Raw genomic sequence first — 18,283 nt, 5'->3', positions numbered from 1 at the left:
AGGACTCATCACCTTTTTCTCTTACTAAGTGGCAAATAGACTTGAAATCCATGTTAGCAAACTGGTCGTTTCCCTTTTCAAAAAGAAACCAGAAAGTGTTTGCATGCACCAAATTCCTATGGAGCCATGAAAAGGCCTGAAATATTCATGGCTACAAGAAAAGTACATTCCTTTAAACCACATTCCCCTTCAGAACCCATCAGGAGCAAAGGAAGAGAAAGGCCCTTTGAAGGTGTCACAGTGGGAGGCATGTCAGCTGTAAGGGACTCACGCAGGGCAGGAGACACGTGCCCCTCCTAATTAGCCCTTCCCACGTGCATGCTGGGAGATCTCATAAGTACCTGGTTAAAGTTAAAGCTAGGCCCAAAATTGGCCCTCAGGCTGTGAATCCCTCCTCCCCTCCCCACACAACACATGGACTCAGTGTTGCCGAGGGGCAGTGTGTAGCCCTGAATTTGACCTGGGAGATGTTTCTGCCTGTGCGGTGGATTGTGTATGATGGAAGGGTCTGATTCAGCTCTCACTGATGGTGTGGTAAATCAGAGCTGAAGTCAATGGAGTGACACCAGTGTTAAACCAGACTGAGGAGAGAATTTTGCTGGGGGTCACCACTATACTTCGGCCATTAGATGCAAAGTGGCTACAAGGCTCCCCAGTGAATGCTTCTTGGCACTGAACACCCCCACCCTCAACCTTGTGCCACTTCCCAGTGCAGGGGGCTGTTTGTGTGGTAGGCTGGTGGTGGAGTGGAGGTGGGGTGAGGATGGAGAGGCTGCTGGGGCAGTTGGAGCTGCCCCATGCTGATCCCCTGCTGCTGAAAGCCTCAGAGAGGCTATAGCAGAGGGAAGCACAATGAGGGCACCCCCTAAAGCTGCCGTAGTTTGCACTGGGGGTGATCCAGACCCCACGGTCCCTGAACAGAGGAGATCACCCCCCTTGAGTCCCTGTGCAGTGAGGAACCTGGGTCTCTTTAGGTCATAACATGGCCCTGATCACAGCTCAGCATCTACAGTGCTTCTTCCAAGACAAACCTTGCCTCCCTGTGGGAGGGGTGGGCAAAGTGGTTTGACACCAGCCTTGTGTCCTTCTGATTCCGGGCTGATCTTGGGGCCAAAATAGCTCCTGGCATAATTTCCGCTTCCAAGGGACTCTCCAAAGTTACACCAGCTTCCCCAGGCTGACCTATAGGTGGCAGTACATTGGCAGCACCCAAAGTGCTGGGCACTAGGAGTTGTCCCCAGGAGTTGTCCCTAGGCCATTGTAACTTCAGCTTCTTCATGGACCCCAGGGTGAGCTCAGCGTCCGTATGGGAGCTCAGCTAACCCGGCATTTTGCCAGCCAGGCTGTACAGAGGCTGACTAGCACCCAACTAGGAGAAATGAGGCTGAAAACACTGCCCCTCTCTGGCCATTTTGCGAAGCAGCTTATTAAAGACTCGCTGCTGAGGAAACACGTGTACACAAGAACAAAACATTGAGGAAGCCCCTATGCCCAGAAACAACAACTGAATAACCCCCAGGGAAATCACCCCTTCTATTTACTACTTTCTGGGAACCAACTCCCAGAAAACCCCCCCATGTGCCCAACATTCGTCTGCTCCCATGCTCGGCCTTTCTGCTTGTACACTGCTGTTACCACAAGTAAAATAGGATCATATGGTTTATGGGGGCAAAAGGGATAGCAAGGAAAATACAGCCCCTCTACTACACAAAGAGGGAGTTCAGAGAGAAGACGTGGCTGAGACAATAGGCTCAAGTAGAGTGTGGGGCTGTTATACACCCTGGGTTGTTGGTACCATCCTACCCAAATGGTCTCCTTTCTTGAGAAAGTCTCAAATATTTACTCATGATCTCTCTTCAGCACTGTTTAGCTGAGCTAGGAATACTGGGCCAAATTCAGTCCTGGTGTGGATTCTCTTACTTCAGTGGGATTTCACCAGAGAGTAAACTGGGCCATTTCACAGTTTTATCCTGTCCGCCTGTGACATAGTGGGGATTTTCCCTTGTTACATTGTATGTGAGACTATGTGAGTCTTACTGGTTTGCATGAATGCGGTGCATGCCTCAGTTTCCCTGTGTATTGCACCAATGTCTAGGTGGTGGGAATAAGGGTGTGTGACTTTTGCAGGGGCTGCTCCAGCTGCCTGCATGGATGCTATGGCCACCCCTTCATAACCTGAGACCCAGGAGGGGGATGCAACCAGGTGACTCTTGGCCTGGGAAGCAAGGCAGAGGCCGGAGGAGTAGTAAGAGCAGGGCAGGGGCCAGGCAGCTGGAAGCAAGTCAGTCTCGGCTGGCTTGGGGCACAGGGGGAGGACTAGAGCCTTGGCTCTGGGCTCCCCTCCCCCTCAAGATGGACTTGGTGAAAGTCACTGACTTCTGCGCTAACAAGTTCCGCCCTACGCTGTGTTCCTGTTGACTAAAAAACCTTCTGTTTTACCGGCTGGCTGAGAGTCACATCTGACTGCGGAGTTGGGGCGCAGGACTCCCTGGCTTCTCCAGGAGCCCAGCCTGGGCAGACTTGCTGCGGGAAGCACACGGTGTGGAAGGGGATGCTGAATGCTCCGAGGTCAGATCCAGGAAGGTCGAAGCTGTGTAAGCTTCTTGCCCTGGAGACGGTATGTTTAGAGAGAAGAGGCTCCCGCCGAGTGCTGGCTGGCTTCGTATGGAGTAGTTCCAGAGCACTGCCCCAGTGACTCCGTGACACCGCCTAAATCGGGCCCTCCAGCTGAAGAGGAGCGAAGAGGCTGGAATCCACGGGAACAATCAGCCGGTGAACATATTTTCACCCAGGATGGTCCTAGCTCTCAACTCCCATTCATTATGAACCACAGCTCACAATTTAGGCCCAGATTTACCTGCATCTCAGCCAAATCTGTTGTGTGTCTAGCTTTTGGGACTGAAAATTGGGGCCTTCGTGGTCTCCAGTTGGAACTATCTTTTCAAGGTGTGAGGTGTCTCATGTTGGAGGCGGGGAGGGGGCTGCCTCAGACTGAGGGGAGCTGCTGTATGTGAAGGAACCTGGGTGTCATAAATTGGGGAGGGGGCTGCTCTTTGTAAGGGTCAGGCTGGGTGCCTAGCACCTTTCACCTTCATCTCCTCCCTCCCCCACTCCTCCTGACACACCTACCTTGCTATCTCCAGCAGAAGGGAGAGCAGGCTGCCATCACAGCCTCCCTCCCAAACTTACAGGGCCTGTGGGTGCCCACTAGGTCATGTATATTTGGTTTGGGCCTTGCCCCACTGAGAGGAATGGCAGCTGCAGGCTTGCTGAAACCCTAGCTTCTTGCCTGGGCTATATATACCCCTCCCCTGTTTTGCTGTAGGGGGGTTATTTTAAAGTAAGTGAATGCAGACTTCATTGGCAAATAGCCCCCTACCGCCCGCCCCACAGTACAGTACCTGCAACCGGGGCTCCCCAACCAGCAACCCAGCAGCCCTTCCATGTCTGAAGGTCACGAATGAAGGGCAAGCAGATGGGCAGTTTCTGTTCACTGAACTCTATCGGTGAGTCGAGCAGGATCAAGGCTACGTCGTTGTCCATGTTCGCGCTATCGAAGTGCTCATGCAGAATCAGCCTGTCCAGCTTTTTCTTCTCTACTTGTTGGCTTTCCAAGTCGGCTGCCCCAAAGGCTATGTAAAGATCTGGTGGACTTAGTAACGAAATGGAGTCAAAGCGTGAACAAGGGGAGCAAAGTCCTTCTGCAAAGGTGGGGGGGACCCTCCTTCGGAGAGGGAGCTCAGAGCATGCTGCACATCGCAGGGTTGGGATAGCCATAGAGGCCGTGGGTGGAAACCCAACCTCATCACTAGCGCTGGCAGCATTGCAAAACCATTTTCACAAAAGGCTGGATTCTGCCTCCCTCCCTCACAGGGAGTAGCACCTTATTCCAGGCGGAGCCAGACTGATTTCTTTGGAAGTACTTGTGGAGAAAGGGGGTAATTCACCCTTGTTCGAAAATGGGCTTAGTTTTGCTCAAAATGTTTCCGGTTCTGTCACTAGATGTGTATCGTCTGGCCCCCATCACCTCTCAATCTGTAATAGATTTATCCTCACAACACCCCGGTGAGGACAGGACGTGCTGGCATCCCCAGAACATAGATGGGTAAACAAGGCACAGAGCGACTAAGGGGCAGGCCTTGTGCTCATTGACTGTAGTACAGCAGGGCCAAGTATTCAGTGACTTACTCAAGGTCCCAGAGGAAGTTGTGGCAGAAAAGGGAAATAAACCTCAGTCTCCCAAGTCCCAGGTTAGCACCTAACCATTGGACCATCCATTTTCCTGACCTACTGTATGAACTTAGGCCAGGAGCACCCCCTTTTTTATGCCTCTATTTCCCTCCTACCCTTTGTTTTGTCCATCTGGTTGGACGTACTTCAGGGCAAGGACTATCTCTCACTATCTTTGTGCAGCGCCTAGCACACTCCTAATCCGTGTGCAGTTATTTGCATCTTTTTTGAACCATTTTTGAGTAAACACCATTGTTCTGGTTTTTGTTGGTGCAAGAGCAGAGCCATGTTTGATTTCTCACCAAAGGGCAAAGACACTTCCATTGGGAAGGCCTCCTAACTTTCGTGCAAAGTTTTTGCCCAGGACCGCACATCATGCACCTCGTGTGGGAGTCAGGCAGGCTGCAGGAAGACAGCAGAGCTAATAGTGAAAACAGGGGGTTGGGAGCAAGGAGGTCTACAGGTAGCTCTACCACCGATTTCCTTTATGACCTCGGGCCAGTTCCTGAATGTCCCTTTCCCTACCTGTAAACTGAGAGTGATAGTTGGCTCGTAAAGTGCCTTGAGATCCTTGGATGGAAGGGGCTTTACAAGCACAAAGGGCTATTGAGGAGCACTGTTACTCTAACAGGGGTGATGGGATTTGCGGTGGGTGGAGCTAAAGCACACTAGCTCGTCCTATTGGCAAGAGTTGATAATGAAAAAAGTAGGGATGCGCACAGGGCCACCACTCAGCCGCTTCACTGGTATTTGAGGCCAGGGTACTTGGGTTTCTCCGAATCCCACCCTGGTGTCTTTTTCTCCTCCCTGTTTGGATAAGGTGAGACGCACCAAGAGACCTGCTTCTTCCTCCTCCCAGAAGACGAGAGGCGGCTGGTTGAGGCAGACTCTTCATCGCTGGCCTCCAAAGTGGGGCTGGGAAATGTGTCCTCACCAGACCAGATCAGGGGACAAGGGAGAGGATGGATTCTTCTCTCCCCTCCACTTCCTTTATATGAAACGTCCCTGACCCCTGAAATGCCACCCGCTGGCTAATGCGCTCACTGCAATCTCCCTTGCTTTTGATGGAGGGAGGGGGTGTAATTTACACCATCCTATTATTATTACCTAGCGTGATACGTTGCAGGAAAGGGGTGAATCTGGCCTAATAATAGTTGCCCTCTTAGAGCAGCCAGAAGGTAAGGATGCTCACCCAGAGTAGCAAAGGCTTCATGGTTGATTAACATGAGGTCAGCGTGGTCAGAGATGTGGTCTGATTGTGCAGTGAGGCTCTTCTCCATTCCTACATCATGGAGCTGGAGGGGGGTGAAGGCCGGAGGTGTGGAAAGTTTCTATGTGGCATAAACTTATTTCCTTGTCTGTCCCTAGCTAATGTGGCTGACTCACCTTATTTGAGGACTGCTCCCTGCCTGGTGTTGCCTCTACACAACAGCTGCAATGAGAAGGATTCCCTGTCCCCCCAGTCCCCCAGTACTCACAGTTCATTTGTGAAACAATGTGCCGCGGATAAAATCCACCAGCTGCTTATAATTGACCCGCTGCAAAAATGCTTCTCTTTGGTCTGGATGCTCACTTGCCAGGGGAACTCACTGGACGTGGCACCCATGCCTCCTACGGTCTTTGACTTTTTCAGCGTGGATGGTTTGTAAGAGGGTCTGAGGCCACATTCTAAAAACAAAAGGCAGTGTACTCTGTGTGTGTGTGTGGCTGGATACAGGTCACTTAAAATCACCCTGCAAAACAGATACAACCACCCGCGGGGCCCCATTCTATGGTCACACCCGTTCTACACTGTTGTCTCTCTCTTGGCCTCAGTGGAGTTTTTCCTGACTTACATCATGTAAGAGGGCATAAAGCCCAGGGTTTATCTTCTGCAGTGACGCACCTAACTTGGAGGGGACAGAATCACTTTGGGTCTTTAGAGGTGGGCACAAGAAACAACCTTTGGATCGGGATTTCAAGCACCCCAAAGTTAAAAGCAGTAAGGAAGAGGATTTGGATCCTGGGGTTTGATTCAGCCTTTCTAAAGAGACAGGATATTTGCAATGGTGTGAATAATGCCAATACTATGCATTCTGTATTGGGCTCGCTCTCCTTTACCAGACTGCAGTGCTTGGATTGATGTTCGCCTGGCTAATAAAAGGAATAAAAGAGAACGGTGTTGTCCTGGTTGTGCCCCGAGGGGTCCCCCTTCTGCTGATAACCTGTCTACTGCAATCATTCTTGGGGCTGAACGCTCACACGTTCACCTAGATATAAACCCTCACCTTGAGGTGGGTAATTGGTTAAAGTAACTCACAGCTATACATACGATTACACATAGTTTAAAAAACACCCTGAACTCTCCCCCCCCCCAAAAAAAAGTCAGTTGTCTTCAAATGCTATTACAGGGGTGGCCAACCTGAGCCTGAGAAGGAGCCAGAATATACCAGTGTGCATTGCCAAAGAGCCACAGTAATACCTCAGCAGCTCCCCACTTGCCCCCAGTGTCTCCCACCCGCCAGCAACACCGCCGATCAGCACCTAACCCTCCATCCCTGCGCCTCCCATCCGCCGTGATCAGCTGTTTTGTGGTGTGCAGGAGGCTGGGGGGTGGGGCGGAGGAGCAAGGGCGCAGCAGACTCAGGGGAAGGGGCTGGGGCCTTGGGGGAAATAGTGGAGTGGGGCTGGGGCCTAGGGCAGAGCCGGGGGTTGAGCCGTGAGCAGCCCCAGGCACATGGGAAAGTTGGCACCTGTAGCTCCAATCCCGGAGTCGATGCCTAGACAACGAGCCGCACATTAACCTCCGAAGAACCGGATGCAGCTCCAGAGCCACAGGTTGGCCACCCCTGGGCTATAAAGTAAGACTTCGGACCCAGTGGCCTTTCCTTCGCTGTCTCATTGTGCCTATGGAAATTGCTCAGTTATTGCACCTATTAGGGCTGTGAACACAGATGTCCTAGACTGCACACAAGCAGCTGAAATGCTGTTTCTGGTTGAGGCTGGAGAATGACACTAACGCACTGACAGCCTACAAGGCAGTGCCTAATTCTCCGCTCACTCACGCTGGGGCAAAGCAGACGGAGTTATAACACGAGGGCAGAACCAGGCTCCCACTGAGGACAGTGCTCAGGGTTTATAATCCACCTACCTGTATGTGTGCTCCTCATTAGGGCAGTTAGAAGCCAGAGGGTAAGGAACAGCATTTTAATCCCATTCTAACTTGATGCTCCTTGTTCATGATCAAAGAGGCGAGGCTGCGGCAGATACCGAGGGGCAACCTCCCCACACCATATTCTAGCTAAAGGCAACAATTCCCTCTGCCTAGAGGTGACCACAATATTCCTCATCATCTGCATGTGACCTCACACAATCTATTCACTTGAGGTGACATCACAATGGGATGCCTGTCTGGGGGGAATCGAAGGAGTTTTCAGCAGGGCCAAGGACAGCTAGACCTGAGCTATAGGGTTGGCAACCAGGTGGGAAATTTCCCAAGTCTCATAGTTGGTTCAGCCCATGATAGGGATGGAACAGCTTGGAAATTCGCTTCTGGGTTCTGATCTCAGTTCCAGCTAGGTCTTGGTGTGTTTGACTCCTTTGCTCCGGTTCAGGTCCAGCTCTAGTAATGGGTGCTGTAGTTTTTCCTCATTCCTGTACCATTTTGTCTCTCTGTGTAAGTTCCCAGCTCTGCCTTCCCTGCAACAGTTTTTTTCTTTGCCCATGAGAGGAGCTGATTCATTCTTTCAAACCTCAGAAGGACTTTCTCTTCCCTCTCTACACCTTCCATATCGTCTTTGTGGGAAGTGGAAACTCGTTGCGAAGGTAAGTGCTGTCAAAGAGAAATGTGGCTGTGGGCGATGTCCAAACAGCTGACCGTCTTCCCCTTGGTGAACTTCAGGCTAAACACAGCTTATATGGCCAAAGCCATCCCTAATGTCACTCCACTGAGCTGAGTTCAGTGAAGTTCCACCAGTAAAGAAATTAGCCCAATTTCCATCTTGCACCTTCAACAACAGCTGGAAAGTTGCAGGGCCAAAATTCACCTCGGGGGTAATTCCACATTGAATTCAGTGGAGCTCAATATTTTTGGGTCAGATCCTAGCTTGTGTAACTTCAATGGAAATATGCTGATTTACATCATCTGGAGAATCTGACCCCTTATTTCTATCACAGCAGCCCCCAAGGGCCCCAACTCAGATCAGAGCTGAGCCCTGCCATGCTCCGAGTTGGACAATCACATATGGAGACATTGTCCCAGCCCCAAAGAGATTACAGTCTAATTTGAAACAGGGTGAAAAGAGTAGGAGGAAAGCGAGGAGGGAGGACGGGGTACCAGTGTTAAGAGTGTCTGACGACATGGGCTAACAATGAGCAAGGCTCCAAATCATGTAAATGGTTTTTGTTTTTTACTCTTGAGGATCAAAAATGAAATCATTGCCCCCAGTAAAGAAATTTGCATCTCAACATGACATGGATCAGAGAATCAGAACCTGGTTCTCCTCTTGCACACAGGTGCAGACCAGGAGTCATTCCACTGACTTTATGGAGTTACACTGGGGTAAAAGACAAAGAATCAGAAAGGAAAATCAGAACTTTCATTGTCCTCTCCCCTTTGCTTCCATTTCACCCCATGCCCAGAAAATCAGAGAAAAGTGCCAGTTTCCTTGACAGTGAACAACAAAACAATTCAATGGTGTGATATTTAACAAAATGCAGTCTGTTACTATAGCAACTGGAAATTCCAAGCGGGATGCTGGAGCATATGGGAGCATCTCCAGAAAGAGCTGCACATTACAATCATACCAGGAACAGTCTCTTTTACGCCCCCGCCCCAGCATAAATGCGATGACAAACAAAAGAAATTTCCTCTTGCTTTTGAAACTGGACTGGGATGAGCACAGAACCAGGAGGAAGGAGTTCCTGGGTGCTGATTCCAGTTGTGGCACAGACTCTCCCTGTGGGACCTTGGGCAAATCACTTCTCTCTGTGCCCTAAATCCCCATCCCCTTCTTTCTCTCACCCTAGATCTCTCCTGTCTATTTAGATTGCAAACTCATCAGGGCTGGGACTGTCTCTTACTATGTATTTGTACAGCACAAGAGGGTTCCAGGCACCTAGGTGCTATTGTGGTATCAAAAAGGTCAGTAATAATTATTTTACAATTCATTAGCTTTTAAAGCCAACCTGAAATCTACTCCACTGTACAAACATACACAAGAACACAGATGGAACACCAGGTTTTTTTCATTAGCGCGTTGCAGCCTTTTATTATATTTGCGACATTTTTCAGATCTAACCTGTCATATATTTCAGTTCACAAAACACCCGTGATGTGCTCTATCATAGTGCAGGAAGCCAAGCAGAATCTTTTTGTATTTACACACTTTTTGGCCCAGTAGGAAAAAAATACTTTTTTTTTTTAACTAAAATTGTTTCAGGAAATGGGCACTCCAGGTAATAATGTATATTGCTGTGAACGTGGAACTGTGAGAGATTAAATTCCCCACCCCACCAAAGACATCAAAGCGCAGCTACTATTGTTAAAATAACCCCTAGAATACTTTCTAGAAATCAAAGTTCTGCATTTTCATGCTGAAACCTATCAAGTTCATCAGATCAAGACAACAAACATTAACATGAGTTACAAAAAGCAGCTGGTAGTCCAGGCACACCCCCTATTTACTCTGGCCCTGGCTGGGATGATTTAGTTGGGATAGGTCCTGCTCTGGGCAGGGGGTTGGACTAGATGGCCTCCAGAGGTCCCTTCCAACTCTGTTATTCTGTGATTCTATACTCCTATTACAATACACTGGGCCAAACTTCCGAAAATCTTTCTCCTGAAATTAACAACCGCAAGATTGCATGTATACTTATTTAAGTGCACAAATTGGGCAACTGCATTTCCAGCCATGGCATGAGGCGCAATTTCAGAAACAACTTTGACCTTTCGCAAATGTGAAATCAAGGAACGCCACGCACTCAATGTACAAAATGCTGTTCCTTCATTGGTGCACAAATTTTGGTGTAATAGTGCTGCATTAGTGTAGTATACTCGGTGATGCTCTGTACCTTGGAGGAACACCCTGCACCCCCATGGACATCTTTATAAAATGACTGTGTGGTATCCAATGCCAAGTTTGTCCTGTTGGGTGTCTTCAGAAGGCTCGTGATGCACTGAATATTGTTGTTATAGTGATGTTATGGTAATTGTTACAGTAATGTTATAGTGAGGTTTATAATTACATGTATATAGTTATGAGGCTGAAAATGTATCCTCATGGCTTAAAGCAAGCCCATGCAAAAACTCTCCAAGAACAGAGGAGCAGTTCACACCTCATCAGGGCATGGATGGGACAAACCCAGCCCAGCCTCACAGGAACAATGGACGCTGGCTTAGGCAGCAACAAAAGAATCTGTTAGACCCTTGAGGGAGTCACCCCTTTCCTTTGGTCAGTTTGGGACTGCGATGAGGTAATGCTTACCTGACTCTGAAAGGGTGGGAGGGTGGGGGCAAAACCAAGCGGAAAGAAAGGACATGATAAAAGGGAGAGACATTTTGCCATGCTCTCTCTCTCTTCCACCTATATCTACAGACACCACCACCATCAAGTGACTGAAGAGCTGATCAAAGGGGAGAGCCTGGCTGAAGAGTAGCCAGCCTGTGGTGAGAAGCATCTAAGTCTGTAAGGACATTGAAAGTGTTAAGATCAGCTTAGAATGCATTTTGTTTTTATTTCATTTGACCAAATCTGACCTGTTATGCTTTGATTTATAATCACTTAAATCTACCTTTATAGTTAATAAACCTGTTTGTTTATTCTACCTGAAGCAGTGCATTTGGTTTACAGTGTGTCAGAGACTCCCCTGGGGAGAACAAGCCTGGTACATATCAATTTCTTTGCTAAATTGATGAAGCGGGTATAACTGGACACTGCAAGACAGAGGTTCCCAGGGTGGTGTCTGGGCCCGGAGGTATTGGCTAGTGTCATTCGCTTGTAAGTAGCTGGGAGCAGCTGACATGCCAGAGGCTGTGCGTGAACGGGCCGGGAGTGGGGGTTCTCACAGCAGAGCAGGGTAGGGCTGGCTTCCAGAGTCAAGGATTGGAGAGGCCTAGCAGATCACTGGTCCAGATAACACCAGAGGGGAACGTCACATACTCCTGTTTGATTTCTGTGCCACTGAGCAATGCAGAATTTGGGCAGAATTAATGTTCTCCGCACAATTTTATTTTTGTCACACAGAATTTGTGATTTCCACCAAAATGCTTCCTTTTTCCAGTTTTGCATGTTTAAAATGTATTAGTTATGTACACATGTAACGTCTTCTATGTGTATTGTAAGGCTTTTGGGTCATACTACTGTAGCGGGAGGGGGTTAGTGAACTAGCGGAGTTTAGTTGTAGTACAGTGGGTGGTTAGCCTGGGGAAGGGAGACTGAGGGTAGAGTGTGTTTGTCTTCACACGCACATGAGCACTCTTCACTTAAACTCCACTCCACATGCATCTGACACTAGTGGTGCTGCCCCCCCCTTATACTCCCTGCCAGCCTGAACCTGCCCTCCTTCGCTCCCACATCCCCCCAGCGCTCCCGCCTGTACCTGGAGGGGGGGCGTGCATACTACCTCTGGAGATGAAGGGGTGTTGTCTGGCAAACTATGTACGTGACCCAACCCACACAAACACAAACCCCCACGCCCCGTACGTAAAAACACACTCGCCCTGACACCCACATTCTACCCTAGGTCTCCCTTCCCCATGCTAACCACCCACTACTCTGCAACTAAACTCTGCTAGCTCACTAACCCCCTCCTGCTACAGTGGTGTGACCCAAAAATCTTACAATACCCATAGAAGCTTGAACTTGGACAAGACATGACAGACAGACAGACACAAAACTGTCCCTAAGGATGCTAACGCCCGCTTTGGCCAGGTGGTTACAATAATTTGTGTAACATACATTTGTATAATGACTCTTTTTAAATTAAATATATAATTTCACTGAACCAGAATATAACTGTCAACAAAGATACATCAAGTTCTTTATTAATATGCCTAGTAAGGAATCAATTTGTCAAAAAACATTTCCTGAATCTTTTTGTTGTCTGTATTGTTACAGACATACTTGCTGGCAGGTATTTTGAAATAAATTACCAAAATAATTGGAACGGGCGTGATTATATTGTGTTCTTTTGACAACTAAAATATGCAGAATTTTGCAGAACTGTAAAATATTGTGCAAAGAATTTTTAGTTTTTTGGCAAAGAATTTCCCAGGGAGTAATCATCAGATAACACGTCAAGTTGCTTTACTTTATGTTTCTAGCAGAAACATAATACAATGTTGGTGCAGTAGTGCGTGCACAGATTATTTTTTAATACTAACAGGACAGGATACCCCAGTGCCCCCAAGTCCACAATAGCCACGGGGGTTCTTGCTTAGATACTGTTGATGGTAATCTTCAGCATAATAAAACTCCGGAGCCTCACGGATTTCTGTTGTGATTGTGTCAAAACCACTCTCTGTCAATACCTGTCAAGACACGGTACAGAATTCCATTAGAGGTTTGTTTGTGTCTGTGTGAGAAATAAACCTGATGATAAACCAACATTAGGAAATCTTATTCAAGAGATGCCCTAGACTTTTACAGTTGCTTGTACAACAGTTACAGAACAGCCTTGATTTTACCACGTAGATTAGAAAGACATCCTGCTTCATCTGTGCTTTTATATTATTTGGGCAGCAGACACTCGAGGCATCAGAGTGTGTCTGTGCACGGAGCAGTGTGCGTGTTTTAGCTTACTTCTAACTGGTTACATTTTGAATGGGATGTTCTTGTTTATTAAGTTTTGAGGAGGGGAGGGAGGAGCACCTATGAATCTTAGGGTATGCCTATGCTGCAAATAAACACCCACAACTGGCCCATGTCAGCTGACTCATGGGGCTTGGGCTATGGGGCTGCTTAATTGAGGTGTAGATGTTCGGTCTTGGGCTGGAGCCTGGGCTCTGGGACTCTCCCCTACACCGATTTATATGCAACAAATTAGTGTGTTTTAGAAATCCCCCTAGTGCACACTGTTGCACCACGTAGAGATGCCTGTGAGCTCTGATTAGTTCTATCGACAATAAGAAAAGGAGGACTTGTGGCACCTTAGAGACTAACCAATTTATTTGAGCATGAGCTTTCGACGAGAGCTCATGCTCAAATAAATTGGTTAGTCTCTAAGGTGCCACAAGTCCTCCTTTTCTTTTTGTGAATACAGACTAACACGGCTGTTACTCTGAAATCTATCGACAATGAATTCCTTACGGTGGAGCTACAGTCCTGGGGTGAAATCCTGGCTAGAAGTCTGCTCGGGCCTAATTTCAAAGTCCAACCTGAACCCAGCTAGAACACAGCCAATCTGAAGCCGACCCGAGCCCTGGCATGTCGGCTTGTCCTCAGACCTGACCCAAACCGGACACTTGTAGTCAAATCTCTTTGGGTTGGGTTGGGTTGCCAAGGTCTAGCCACCATCCCGGACACCATTTTCTTTACTTTGTTTCCGCCACATTGCTGCTGAGGCTAATTACTGCCCAAGCTTGGGCCGGCTGGCTGGCCGTTCCCTGGTCCAGCCCAGCACCTGTGCACCAGTTTCCTGGGACCGCTCCTCCTGAATCTGTGTCAGCGTCACCGAGAGAGCCTCGATCCTTGGCCTCTGCGTAGTGGGGCTCCGTGCGCCCCATGTCGACGATCCGCCGCCTGCCAGTGGAGTTGTTGCAGCGATGGCTGGCTGCCTTGCTCCTGCTGCCGCCCGCCACGCTGCATGTGCTGTGGAGTGAGCAGCACCGCGATGCATCGGCACGCTCACTCTGCAGCGCACAGCGCCCTCTGGTGGTGGCATCTGGCTGGTCACAGTCACCGCTGTGCCCAGCTGATCAGACACTATCTGATCCTGAGAGCGAGTGCCAGGTTTTTTTCACACCCGACCCAACCCTGTAGTTGGGTCCCGTTGTGTCACAAGGCTCTCACCCTAGCCTCACTGAAGTCCAGAGGAATTCTGCTACTGACTTCAATGAGACCTGGATTTCACCTCTGGTGTCTTAACGTACCATCTGTCCTGCTGAAAAGCAGCCTCTCTATAAGAATGTTCAGTCGTTCAAATAAATTCACCCCACAGGGGTTGAAAGTTCTTGCAGGAAAGGAGGAATTTTAGGGTTGCAGTACTGTAGGATAGCACTGATTTTCAACAAACTGACAAAAATGTGTCTATTTCAAAGCATTTTACAAAAGGTAATCAAGCATCATTACCCCTGTTTTACAGCAGGAGAAGCTGAGGCATTGAAACAGTCTGGCACCGTTTTGTAAAAAAGTGGTCACTGATTTAGAGTGTCTTAATTCGCAGGTGCCAAACTTGACTAGAGTCCACTCGCAGTCAATAGGAGCAATGGACACCCAGCACCTCAGCGAATGAACTGCGCCTTTCAGGATTGAGCCTCGAAGCCTGAGCCAAAGAAGTCACTGTTCTCTATTGATATAAAAATCTGAAGGTGGCTGAAAATACATTTGGAAACCTCTTAAAGGTGGAAATACCTGCAGGTATGGCACTATTCTGGATAACACCGTTAACTCTGAGGTATTGTTCGCTGGCAAATAAAATGGCCATCAAGACAATTACTTTGACTAATGTGGAAAATACAGAGATGGCCCCCAGAGATTTGAAGACCACGCTCTAAAAAAAGTTAAGAGCCACATTTGGGTTCCATTCACAGAGCCTCTGGAGTTTCTTCTCCCAAGGCACATAATTCCATTAGGATCAGAAAGATATTTCAAGGCAAATTGTGTACATCTGGACAAGAAGATTTGCCAAAGCCCAGGCCAATGGCAATGGTGCACAGTTCGCAGATCAGGGAGGTGGGTGTAGGAGTGGATATTTTAAATTAGACTTGGAATTCTTCAGGACTGAGCCCCAAAATGAACGTGAAATCCCTCAAAGTCTCCTAAAAGCTGAAAGTTTTTCTTTTTAATATTAAGCTGCCATGCAGTTTTAACTATCACATTTTTCTTTTCTAAGGAAATCGACAAGTGCTGACACTTTGGACCCAATTCTCCTCTGATTCAGGGCTTTATTGTACGCTCATTGAAGTCAATAGCAAAGCTCCAATTGACTTTAATGGTGCAGGATAAGGACCTTAAACTGGTGTAGCACAGGAGTAACTTTGTGGAGGCAAATGGAGTTACACCAGTATAAGACAAGTGTGACAGCAGAATCAAGCCCGAGAACAATGTATGGCCAAGCACTTATCTTATCAGACAAACATGTACTAAGCCTCACAACACTGACAACAAAACTGATAAAAGGAAATTCTTTTTCAAAGACAGCACTAAGGCCAAGGTCTCAGCAGGATTCAATAAGAGGACAGGCCTGTTAGAAAGATAAGAATATAAGAACGGCCATACTGGGTCAGATCAATGGTCCATCTAGCCCAGTATCCTGTCATCCGACAGAGGCCTGAGCCAGATGCTTCAGAGGGAATGAACAGAACAGGTAATCATCAAGTGATTTATCCCATCGCCCATTCCCAACTTCTGGCAAACAGATGATAGGGACATTTCGGAGCATGGTTTTGCATTCATTGGTGGACCTATCCTCTATGAACTTCAGCTCTTTTTTGAACCCTTTTATAGTCCTGGCCTTCACAACATCCTCTGGCAAAGAGTTCCATAGGTTGACTGTGTGTTGTATGAAGAAATACTTCCTTTTGCTTGTTTTAAACCTGCTGCCTATTAATTTCATTTGGTGACCCCTAGTTCTTGTGTTATAAGAAAGAGTAAATAACACTTCCTTATCTACTTTCTCCACACCAGTCATGATTTTATAGATCTCTATCATGTCCCCCCTTAGTCATCTCTTTTCCAGGTTGAAAAGTCCTGGTCTTATTAAGCTCTCCTCATATATACTGTTCTATACTCCTAACCATTTCCCCCCCTTTTCTGTATCTTTTCCAAGTCCAATATATCTTTTTTGAGATGGGGCGACCACATCTTCATGCAGTATTCAAGATATGGGTGTACCATGGGTTTATATAAATGCAATATGATATTTTCTGTCTTATTATCTATCCCTTTCCTAATGATTCCCAACATTCTGTTCACTTTTTTCACTGCTGCTGCACATTGAGTGGGTGTTTTCAGAGAACTAGCCACAATGACTCCCAAGATCTTTTTCCTGAGTGGTAACAGTTAATTTAGACCCCATCATTTTATACTTATAGTTGGGATTATGTTTTCCAATGTGCATTACTTTGCATTCATCAACACTGAATTTCATCTGCCATTTTGTTGCCCAATCACCAAGTTTTGTGAGATCACTTTGTAACTCTGTGCAGTCTGCTTTGGACTTAACTACCATTTTGTACCCTCTGCAAATTTTGCCACCTCACTGTTTACCCCTAGAGTTATAATAGTAAAGCTTCAAAATAGAACAGAGAGTTTTGGAAGGAATACAAACCCCTCCTGCTCCAGGCATGAGCCAACATCTATCTAGTGGGGTTGGGAGGAAATTTTCCCTGGGGAAAAGTTATGCCGTAATTACCCACTGCAGGGTTTCCAGCTCTTACCTCTGAAGCAACTTGTCCTGGCTACTGTCAGAGACAAGACATTAGGCTGAATGACACCCTGGCAGTTTTGTATGTGCATGGGTATATTACTACTAAACCCCTCTTACAGATGGTAAAATGCGGCACGGAGTCAGGTCAGACAGAGTAACATGCCTGAGATCCCAGAAGAAGTCGGTGGCAGACGTGGCACTAGAACTCAGGAATCCCAATTCCCAATTCTAAAATCTAAATACAGGGGAATTAGGAGGAGCCTGGAGGATAATCCTAGCTAACCTGCTAACTCAATGTGAGGTCCTGGGCAAGTCCCATCATTGCCTTTTGCTTCAGTCAATGTATGTTGGAATACTGGAGGGCTAAAAGGCAAGTTCTCACTGGGAACTGGATGCTGCATCTTAACTGTGCTTTCCTAGGCAAGAACATTTCAAACACGGAAAATGGGTACTCTCTGGGGAAGCAGAAAAACAAATCTGTCAGAATTGTGAGTGAACAGTAGAGAAAGCTGAATGTATATTTCCCCACAGAGCCTGCAATGAGTAACTCGCAGAGTCTGCGTCACACAGCTGAGGAATCAAGCATAATGCACTTTAGAAAGCATTGTTTTGTTTAGTTTCTTGCACTGAGGTGTTCCGAAGAAAGAATTTTTAAAACTGTCTCCACTCCAGAAAGCCTGGCACAAACATTGATCATCATCATGATTATTAATTCATCTAGCACTGTAAATGTATGTGGTACTTCATTACTTCCTGTCTCAGTCAATGGATATACCAGGACTGTATGTAACTATTCTTGTAGCAGATTTCTATCTGGGACGTTTCCATCAATCGCCTAATTTTGTCCATTAGAAAAATCCATCCTGTTCAATATCCTACCACAAGAGGGCATGAGCATCATTTTCCCTTTTTAAAATTACTAACAGGCTATTAAAAGTGGAATAATGCGGAAACTGAGGATCATTCATTACATGGCAACTTCGGTCATTAGTGAAAGATACCAGCACTGTTGTCAGAAATATGAGACATTTTATATTTCTGCACCCTGCCAAACTTTACCTTAAATGGTTTGCTTTCAAACTGTGCAAACATTTCCCTAAGACATACAGTGTTGGTACAGAAACAGCAACGTCACAAGGAAAGATGTGTGGGCTCCTGGAGCCAGATCTTTAGCTGGTGTAAATCAGTGGAGTTCCACCAACTTCACTGCACCCAGTACAGCTACAGTCCAATCAAGATTCTGCTCTAACAGGCTCCCAGAGGGACACTGTGGCCAAAAGGGGTAATGAGATCCTTGAATGTGGTAACAGGGAAATATCAAGTAGGAGTAGAGACGTTAAAGTACCTCTGTATTTGGCACTGATATGACTGCTATTGGAATACTGTGTCCAGTTCTGGTGGCCACAATTAAAGAAGGATGTTGGAAAACTGCAGAGGGTTCAGAGAAGAACCATAAGAATGATTAGAGGATTGGAAAACATGCCTT

At 47.2% G+C, this 18,283-nt stretch overlaps 2 protein-coding genes across 12 annotated transcripts in view; both read right to left on the bottom strand.

The window, feature by feature from the left end:
- The window catches only part of PRSS55 (serine protease 55), a 95,456-nt gene extending 90,298 nt beyond the window's left edge, over positions 1-5,158 (bottom strand). For all 3 annotated transcript variants that reach the window (XM_073335653.1, XM_073335654.1, XM_073335652.1), the window contains exon 1: positions 3,402-5,158. In XM_073335653.1, coding sequence (XP_073191754.1) covers positions 3,402-3,777 — 376 coding nt within the window. In that variant the 5' untranslated portion in view covers positions 3,778-5,158. The remainder of the gene's footprint in view (positions 1-3,401) is intronic.
- A 4,292-nt stretch (positions 5,159-9,450) lies between these two features.
- Positions 9,451-18,283, bottom strand: part of MSRA (methionine sulfoxide reductase A) — a 449,168-nt gene continuing 440,335 nt past the window's right edge. For all 9 annotated transcript variants that reach the window (XM_073335656.1, XM_073335660.1, XM_073335662.1 and 6 more), the window contains one exon: positions 9,451-12,739. In XM_073335656.1, the coding sequence (XP_073191757.1) occupies positions 12,575-12,739 (165 nt within the window). In that variant the 3' untranslated portion in view covers positions 9,451-12,574. The remainder of the gene's footprint in view (positions 12,740-18,283) is intronic.

The sequence above is a fragment of the Lepidochelys kempii genome, chromosome 3 (assembly GCF_965140265.1).
Source record: "Lepidochelys kempii isolate rLepKem1 chromosome 3, rLepKem1.hap2, whole genome shotgun sequence".
NCBI lineage: Eukaryota > Metazoa > Chordata > Testudines > Cheloniidae > Lepidochelys > Lepidochelys kempii.
The sequence above is the reverse complement of the archived record's forward strand: the minus strand, read 5'-3'. Positions and strand labels throughout refer to the sequence as shown.